This window comes from Oncorhynchus mykiss, chromosome 26 (genome assembly GCF_013265735.2).
Source record: "Oncorhynchus mykiss isolate Arlee chromosome 26, USDA_OmykA_1.1, whole genome shotgun sequence".
NCBI classification, from domain to species: Eukaryota; Metazoa; Chordata; class Actinopteri; order Salmoniformes; family Salmonidae; genus Oncorhynchus; species Oncorhynchus mykiss.
Window position 1 is genome coordinate 32,079,633 of NC_048590.1, and position 9,218 is coordinate 32,088,850.

The 9,218-nt window shown below is 40.6% G+C and overlaps 1 protein-coding gene across 1 annotated transcript; it reads left to right on the forward strand.

Moving 5' to 3' along the window:
* Nucleotides 1-282: 282 nt before the first annotated feature.
* Nucleotides 283-8,140, forward strand: LOC110506638 (tryptophan 5-hydroxylase 1). The gene is made up of 11 exons (XM_021586410.2): nt 283-485; nt 2,053-2,208; nt 2,838-3,030; nt 3,405-3,505; nt 4,033-4,100; nt 4,316-4,512; nt 4,696-4,831; nt 6,142-6,268; nt 6,383-6,478; nt 6,578-6,711; nt 6,847-8,140. The coding sequence occupies exons 1-11, from the start codon at nt 384-386 to the stop codon at nt 7,019-7,021; spliced, it is 1,485 nt and encodes a 494-aa protein (XP_021442085.2). The 5' UTR covers nt 283-383; the 3' UTR covers nt 7,022-8,140.
* The last annotated feature ends 1,078 nt before the right edge of the window (nt 8,141-9,218 follow it).

Consider the following 9,218-nt stretch of genomic DNA (forward strand, 5'->3'; position numbering starts at 1 on the left):
TGATAGGCTTACATTTCCCTCGTGGCAATTAGCCAGCAGTCACAACTACACCAACAGTACCTCATTATTAAAGTCTACTGATTCCCTTCCTGGAAGTGAATATGTTATTATCATCAGTGTGTGACATTAATGTGAGATTAGTTGTATAACTATTACCATGTTACATTTAGGCATATAGTGGTGATATTTTCCGCGTCGTCCTGACTCGTGTCCTCCTCCTCTACCCCCACCACATCACCACCCCCACCTTCCACTCAGTGTTCATAAATACTGAGGCGCCTTGTGCATTGAGTGAGAGGTATACAGGTATATCATAGCAGCTACCGCAGCAGTGGACTGCCTTACTTATTCTCACTCAAATATTTCAATCAAAGGACTTTGACATGTATTCAAACAAGATTGACGGGCCGCGCAGAGGAAGGTCTTTCGACTCTATGAGTTCTTCATTGCACACTTGTTACGAGGAAAAGCAACTGAATAATGAGGTAAGTTATATCAATATTGTAAGTAAATAATAACTGTCTAAACTAAACGGGAAAAAAATAATGGAACAATACAAATGAACGGTTATTTTACGTTGAATTGTGACTTGTATTTAGGTGTCATTAATAACGTTTTGACAAATGATTGAATAATCAAACATGAAGTATTTTACTTTTGACTTCAATTATCTCAATTATTACACATAAAGGATGTACTTTTGTTGCGCCAATTTGTAATCTTACCCTAAACTTCATTAGTTAATTTATTTTCTGTTCTAATCAGAGTTTTCGCCTCCCCTCTGGTTCGGTTTAGCTAGCTCGGTTTAGCTAGCTAGCTAGCTCTCTTAGGTAAGCCACCTAAATCTGGAGACAAATGAGATGCGTAGCCTACGTAATACAATAAGGAGGTCATTGTAATATAAATTAAGGTGAAATAAAGGAGCTCGCAGTCATAACTTTTCAGAATGCTTACGCCTCAGATCTTCGCAGACATCAGACTGGGTAAAATAAAGTTATTTGTCTGCGTTCACAACGAGCCACTGCATCTTGATTTAGGCATATCATTGACATATACACTAAAACCACGCACGTAAATGATAAGCATTTGCAAGTTTGTGTGCAACATGTTGATTTTAATTGTATTTCCTGTCAGTAAATGTACATTTAATTTAGATTAATTAGCCTATTCCAAAAATGCTTCAAATATTCTGATGATCGACATAGACTGGCCCCAAAAGACATGTGGCATCAACTGATATCAAACCGACAAAAATAAACTATATGAACGCCTAGTTGATAAAAGAATACGTCCAGGATATGTTACCTTGATGGATTTATTGCTGCGCTGAAAGTAACCATCTATAATCCCGAGTTGGATTTGGATTGGAGAGCGCTATCATTCGTCACCAAATGCGATTACTGCAGCAGATCTCTTTACAATGAGACAGACACAACTCAGCATTGCCAAAATAAATTTTGCCTACCAGAAAAAAATTCGGCAGTTTAACGCTTCCAATCTATAGGCTAATTAAGTGTGTGGCAAATATTTAGACCTAACAATATTAGTCTAATTGATGATTTTATGTCCCTATACTTTATTTGCCGTCAGTTTTAAAGTTGCGACTGCGCGCAGCCAAGTGTTGTCGCTGTCCAGTGCTGAAATCTCGAAGTAGCCTGATTAGGCGGAGTATTCAGTTTGCGTTCAGCTGCAGTGAATACTGTGATTGTTTACTCTTAATTTACACTTTGGGGGCTTTGGTTGTGTAAATATATTGTTTGATTTAGTTGCCCTTTCTTTGTGAGGCTAGCAAACTCTTGTTCAAATACGGCTATTACGCACAGGATATTGAACAATTCCATATGACTATCAGTCCATCTAAAACGCAGCTTGTCCTTTCAAACAAATTGTCATCGGAGGTGATGTGCTTTTCCAAAACAATTAACTTCCTGTTCAGCCTTGATGAATGGTGTATCATAGCCCAAAACACTGCTAAATCCTTACTTTCTACAAAAAGGCCTAGCCAGCTCCGAGGTTGGTTTTTCATAAATATTTTCCCTCTTTTCCCAACAGATGAAAAAATGTACATTCAGCAAGATCGACAAGAACAAGGACAACAAGAGTTCATCTTGGGAGAATGGTCGGTCTTTAGAAAAGGGTCGCACGGCCATTGCCTTCTCGCTCAAGAATGAAGTTGGCGGGCTAGTTAAGGCACTAAAACTTTTTCAAGTAAGGTTGAATATTTTAAAGTTGGCTATCACATACCAAACGGGTGATGGTAGATACCAGTGTTGGGAAGTAGTGAACTACATGTAGTTCCACTAGTAATTTAACTGCATTTGGTGGTAGTTTGGTGGTAGTTGACCACAATTCAAATCTTGGTAGTATTTTCAGTACTTTTTGGTGCATGTAGCGGTGTAGCTAAGTACTGGAACTACAGACTATTTTTTTTGTTGCAAAAAATAAAATATGAGTGAAGTAGGAAATCATTTCCTTAATTTTTCAGCATTGGACTTGCCTAATTCTCACTTGAAACATAGTTTGTGTGTCTAATAGGCCGAATTACACATTCTGATAACATCTGACTCCAAAGTGATCTGTTCATGCAACTTGTAGTCTATGACATTTCAAATGTTGATATGATCATTTATCAAAAAGTAGTTTGGATGTAGTAACTTTAGTTAATTAAACTATATTTTCCTTAAGGGTAGTTTTAGTGTAGATTATCTTCCTCCAGTGTGAAGTCATTTGTAGCTTTGTAAACTATTTTTTCAGAGTAACTTCCCCAACACTGGTTATCATGTACATCAACATAAATTATATAACTTTAAATGTCTTGTTATTATAATCATCACCAGGAGAACCACGTCAACCTTGTTCACATCGAGTCCCGAAAATCGAGGCGGCGTGGCTCAGAGTTTGAGATCTTTGTTGACTGTGACAGCAGCCACGAGCAACTCAAGGAGCTCACTGAGCTGCTACATAAGCATGCCGCCAACGTAGTTGATATGGACCATGACCAACCTGACAATTCCAGCCTGCCTGAAGAAGGTAGGCCTAGCTGCTACTTTTGAAATTATTTCAGAGTTCCTAAAGTCTAGCCGGGTAAGCCTATTACCTATTACCCAACTAATTACCACTGTGTGTAGTGAAAGAGAGACTTTCAGATTGTTGTATGAGGTTACTAAAGGGTCAGTGCTATCTGGAATCCTTGGGACGTCCCTACCCCAAACCCTAATCTTAACCCCTACCCTTACCCGAACCATAACCATATCCCTTACCTATCCATAACCCTAACCCTTACCTTAACCATTTTAGATATAAACTTCAGTGGGATAAGGATGTCCCAAGGATCCTGGATAGCTCTGGACATGACTAAAATCTACTGTAGAGACCATCTCAGATCATCCCATGTTTTTTTTCAGACACTGAAGATATTCCCTGGTTCCCAAAGACAATCTCGGACCTGGACATGTGTGCTAACCGTGTCTTGATGTATGGCTTAGACCTGGATGCTGATCACCCAGTAGGCATAGCTTCTAATATGCTCTGGTCAATTATGTTCCATTCTAGTTGCAAGCCTGTCTGACCATAGATATCCTATAACTCCTTTTGTAATTGTAGACCTTTTATTGAAGAGAAAGAACACTGTTGGAAAGACAGGGAAGACAGAGAAGACAGGGAACATAGGGAAGATAGGGGGAGTCAAAGGGCAGTGGGCCTGATTTGAATCCATGCTGACTCTGGTATACATGTGTGCCAGGGTCAGCGGCTTAGACCACCGTAGGCCATGAGATAATATAATAATATAATTCATAATATAGGATCTCTATGTCACAGACTCTCACTGACCTACTGAAACAGGAGGCAAACTTGTGACAATGGTATAACTATCAAAGCCAGTTAGAACTACACTGACTCTATTAGAGTGGCAGATGGAGGATTAGACTAATACTTCTATTGTGATAAGCGGAACACTTACGGAATAGCCACTCAGTAAGTCAGTGCATGAGTTGCTGTCACACCTCAATTACTTATCTTTTCTGTCTGCAGGGCTTCAAGGACAACATCTACCGCAAAAGAAGGAAACACTTTGCTGATCTTGCCATGAGCTACAAACAGTAGGTCATATTATTATGCTATGTGAGATCTGGTTTAGAAAGCTATGACACTATGTATATTTAATACTTCAATATCCTAATGCACACAGGTATAGTTAGACATTTCCACTGTATTAAGAAAAAGGTAACCTTCATTTAACTAGGCAAATCAGTTAAGAACAAATTCTTATTTACAATGATGGCTTTCTTTCTCTCTCTTTCTCCCTCTCTTTTAGTGGGGAACCGATTCCGCATATTGAGTTCACAGAGGAGGAGGTGAAGACCTGGGGTGTGGTCTATCGGGAGCTCAATAAGCTGTATCCAACCCATGCTTGCCGGGAGTACCTGAAGAACCTGCCACTGCTCTCCAAGCACTGTGACTGCAGGGAGGACAACATCCCCCAGCTGGAAGATGTGTCACACTTCCTCAGAGGTGAGACAGGCAGAGTCTGCCGCTGTACATGACACCACACAGTCTCATTCAGTCTGATGCTCAGGTTTATCAGCATAATGAAGGCTATTGTAAAATGTGTGGATTAAGGGGTATCAAATTAGATGTTGCTGAATGCTTTGTGGCCTTTTACATGAGTAAAAACCTATGTGCGTGTTTCATCAGAACGCACAGGCTTTATCATCCGGCCCGTGGCAGGTTACCTCTCCCCACGAGACTTTCTGGCAGGTTTGGCTTTCCGGGTTTTCCACTGCACTCAGTATGTTCGCCACAGCTCTGACCCGCTCTACACACCTGAGCCGTAAGTACCCCTTGACACATGTTACATTAATAAGGAGAAGTTGGTCTTCTCATTGTTGAACACATCCATCTGATGTTGAGTATATTAGTGTGATGTTCATAGTCACATAAACATAGCAGTATGTCACCATACCAAAAATCATCATAAAGGAGCACAGAGTATCATTTCATATAAAGAGTGTGTATTTGATTGAACAAGCCTGGTCTGTCACATCCCTAAGCAAACTTAACTCTTCTGGCTGATTGCAACTCAAAAGGACATTATCCACAGCTACATAATCATTCAAATCAAATCCCATTTTATTGGTCACATACACATGGTTAGCAGATGTTATTGTGAGTGTAGTGAAATGCTTGTGCTGCTAGTTCTGACAGTGCAGCAATATCCAACAAGTAATATCTAACAATTCCATATCAAATACCTAATGGAATGTGGAATGGAATGGAACAAGAATATATAAATATATGGATGAGCAATGACAGATGACAGGCTAAGATGGAATAGATAGTGTAGAATACAGCATATACATATGAGATGAGTAATGCAAGATATGTAAACATTATTAAAGTGGTATTATTAAAGTGACTAGTGTTCCATTTATTAGAGCGGCCACTGATTTCAAGTCTGTATGTAGGCAGCAGCCTCTCTGTGCTAGTGATGTCTGTTTAATAGTGTGATGGCCCTGAGATAGAAGCTATTTTTTTAGTCTCTTGGTCCCAGCATTGATGCAACTGTACTGATCTCGCCTTCTGGATGATAGCGGGGGGAACAGGCAGTGGCTCGGGTGGTTGTTGTCCTTGATGATCTTTTTGGTGTCCTGTGGGGCAGGCAGGTAGTTTGCCCCCGGTGATGTTTGTGCAGACCGCACTACCCTCTGGAGAGCCCTGCAGTTGTGGGCGGTGCAGTTGCCGTGCCAGGTGGTGATACAGCCCGACAAGAGGCTTGCAATTGTGCATCTGTAAAAGTTTGTGAGGTTTTTAGGTGACAAGACACATTTCTTCAGCCTCCTGAGGTTGAAGAGGCACTGTTTTGCATTCTTCGCCACACTGTCTGCGTGAGTAGACCATTTCAGTTTGTCAGTGATGTGTATGCCGAGGAACTTAAAACTTTCCACCTTCTCCACTACTGTCCTGTTGATGTGGATAGGGGGGCGCTCCCTCTGCTGTTTCCTGAAGTCCACGATTCATTGATTGTTTCAAAAATCAAATGGAAGAATACTTGGTTACACTGTCACAAAGTTGCACATATCTGCCCACAAGCTTAACAATCCACATACTGTATGTATATGTGTGTTTATGTGTGCATTACAGAGACACATGTCATGAGCTTTTGGGTCATGTCCCTCTGCTGGCGGAGCCTAGTTTTGCCCAGTTCTCCCAGGAGATAGGTCTGGCTTCTCTGGGGGCCTCAGATGAGTCTGTCCAGACGCTGGCCACCGTAAGTGCTGTTTCCATGATACCAATATCCAAACACTGTGCTTGAATTTAACTGTTTTTTTTGTCTAACTGATATATTTAAACGTTGTTGTCTTTCTGTGTTTTTGTTTTGCAGTGTTACTTTTTCACAGTAGAGTTTGGCCTGTGTAAACAGGAGGGAAAGATGAGAGCCTACGGCGCTGGACTTCTCTCCTCTATCAGTGAGCTGAAGGTAAAAGCATTTAATATTCATATTCAAACACCATTTAAAGTGTAAAAATACCATCCGATGCAAAAAAAGAATCCTAAGATACTTTTTTCCCTCATACAGCATGCACTCTCTGGCAATGCAAAGATCATGCCCTTTGACCCCAAAGTCACCTGCAAGCAGGAGTGCATTATCACGACATTCCAAGATGTCTACTTTGTGTCAGAGAGCTTTGAAGAGGCCAAAGTCAAGATGAGGTAGGTTGTTCATGACGTTTTATTCTTGGCTGTTCTGTGGGAAAATAAACTGTTAATGGGCTAATAAACTCTTCTTTCACCTTTCCAAACCTGAGCTGTGTTATGTTTTGTCATCATCTGTTCTTATGCACACAGAGAGTTTGCCAAGACCATCAAGCGTCCGTTTACAGTGAGGTACAACCCTTACACCCACAGTGTGGACGTGCTGAAGGACACATCCAGTATCAACAGCATGGTGGAGGATCTGAGACATGAACTGGACATCGTGGGCGACGCCCTACAGCGCCTTAACAAACACTACGCTGTCTGACCTGCCTGCCTGGCCCTCATACTTGACAAGGGTTGCAAAATTCTGGTAACTTTCCCAACATTTACAGGTATTCCAGAAATCCCGGTTGGAGGATTCACAGAATCAGGAGGGAATAAGCAAGATATCTGATATCCTCCAACCAGGATTTTTGGAAAACATGGGAATTTCTGGAAATGTTACAACCATATATACCTGACACAGTCCTGTACTGCTGTCTGTAGTTGTCTACCACCTGATCCTTACCAAGCAGCTCACTGCTTTAATCCTACTCAAAGATGTCCCCAACCAGCCTTTTACCTGCAAAATAAATGATATCTCTTAAAATTCAAACTTTATTTTCTCTTCATGAAATTATTAACCAGTAGTTTACTTTGAAATTCAATACTTTTTTGAGTTTGTCATGTGAATAATGATATTGACTAAGAATGATTAGAATGTGACCGAAACTGACCTTTCCTTGGCTCTTGCTTATAATTACTAATATTCTCTTGTTTTTTATATACTGTATTTCTTTTCTATTGAAAGTTCTATGTTAATGCAACAGGAGTCTTATAGATATTGTATTGTACTCTATTGGCATACACCGTTTCAATAAATGTGTGAATGTGCTAGTGTGGATGTAAAGTTACATGCTTGTGTGTATAGTGATTGACAGTCTGTGTAGATGTATTATCACATTGCACAAAGCATAGAAATATGGTAGTATTATAAGATTGTGTGTGTGTGTGTGTGTGTGTGTGTGTGTGTGTGTGTGTGTGTGTGTGTGTGTGTGTGTGTGTGTGTGTGTGTGTGTGTGTGTGTGTGTGTGTGTGTGTGTGTGTGTGTGTGTGTGTGTGTGTGTGTGTGTGTACCTTATCAGCCTTCTGCTGCTGTTGACCACCAGTGGTCTATTTTGCATAAGATGTTCAAGGAAGGAATTTATGTGCATGTATTAGTGTTTGGATGATGATATGAATGTACTTCTATTGAAAAATCTATAATTTGTGTGAATAGATCCCTGGTAAACCAATCCTTGCAATGGGAAGTGTGTGTCTGCATTCTGGGTGTCTAGTTACAGGAAAACATTTACAGTAGTTGCTTTGTTCTGTTTTTCATCTCATTAAATGTACTCCATGTTCACACACTGTGTTGTGCTAAAATTATAATGATTGCTAATAATTACTAACCATCTTAATTCAAATGTCCTTAGTGAACACTTAAAAAGCTAGCCACATCCAGTTAGCCACATTCAGGAGGATATACTATGTGTAAAAGCAACATGTAAAGGAGGATGTTTCATGAGCTGAACAAAAATATTCCAGAAATGTTCCATACACACAAAGCTTATTTCTCTCAAATTTGTTTACATCCCTTTTAGTGAGCATTTTTCATTTGCCATGTTAATCCATCCACCTGACTGGTGTGGCATATCAATAAGTTGATTAAACATCATGGTCATTAACAGGTGCGCCTTGTGCTGGGGACAATAAAAGGCCACTCTAAAATGTTCCATTTTGTCACTGCCACTAACGTCCCTTTAAAGAATTTGGCAATAAGTCCAACCGGCCTCACAACTGCAGACCACGTAACCACGTGTAACCACGCCATGTTGGCGACGGGGTTATGGAATGGGCAGGCATAAGCTACGGACAAAGAACACAATTGCATTTTATCGATTGCAATTTGAATGCACAGAGATACCGTGATGAGATCCTGAGGCCCATTGTCGTGCCATTCATCCACCGCCATCACCTCATGTTTCAGCATGATAAGGCACAGCCCCATGTCGCAAGGATCTGTACACAATTCCTGGAAGCTGAAAATGTCCAAGTTCTTCCATGACCTCTGTACTCACCAGACATGTCACCCATTGAGCATGTTTGGGATGCTCTGGATTGACATGTACAACAGCGTGTTCCAGTTCCGGGAATATCCAGCAACTTCGCACAGCAATTGAAGAGGATTGGGACAACATTCCACAGGCCACAATCAACAGCCTGATCAACTCTATGCAAAGGACATGTGCCATGATGCATGAGGCAAATGGTGGTCACACCAGATACTGACTGGTTTTCTGATCCACGCCCCTACCTTTTTTTGTAAGGTATCTGTGACCAACAGATGCATATCTATATTCCCAGTCATGTGAAATCCATAGATTAGGGCCTGGTTTGTTTAAATTGACTAATTTCCTTATATGAACTGTTACTCAGTAAAA

What these genes read in the sequence shown, in the direction of transcription:
- LOC110506638 (XM_021586410.2), top strand. Translation starts at nt 384, where the DNA reads ATGTATTCAAACAAGATTGACGGGCCGCGCAGAGGAAGGTCTTTCGAC. An exon ending in AGGCACTAAAACTTTTTCAA is followed by an intron (nt 2,209 to 2,837) that starts GTAAGGTTGAAT and finishes AATCATCACCAG; the next exon opens with GAGAACCACGTCAACCTTGT. An exon ending in TGTGTCACACTTCCTCAGAG is followed by an intron (nt 4,513 to 4,695) that starts GTGAGACAGGCA and finishes GTGTTTCATCAG; the next exon opens with AACGCACAGGCTTTATCATC.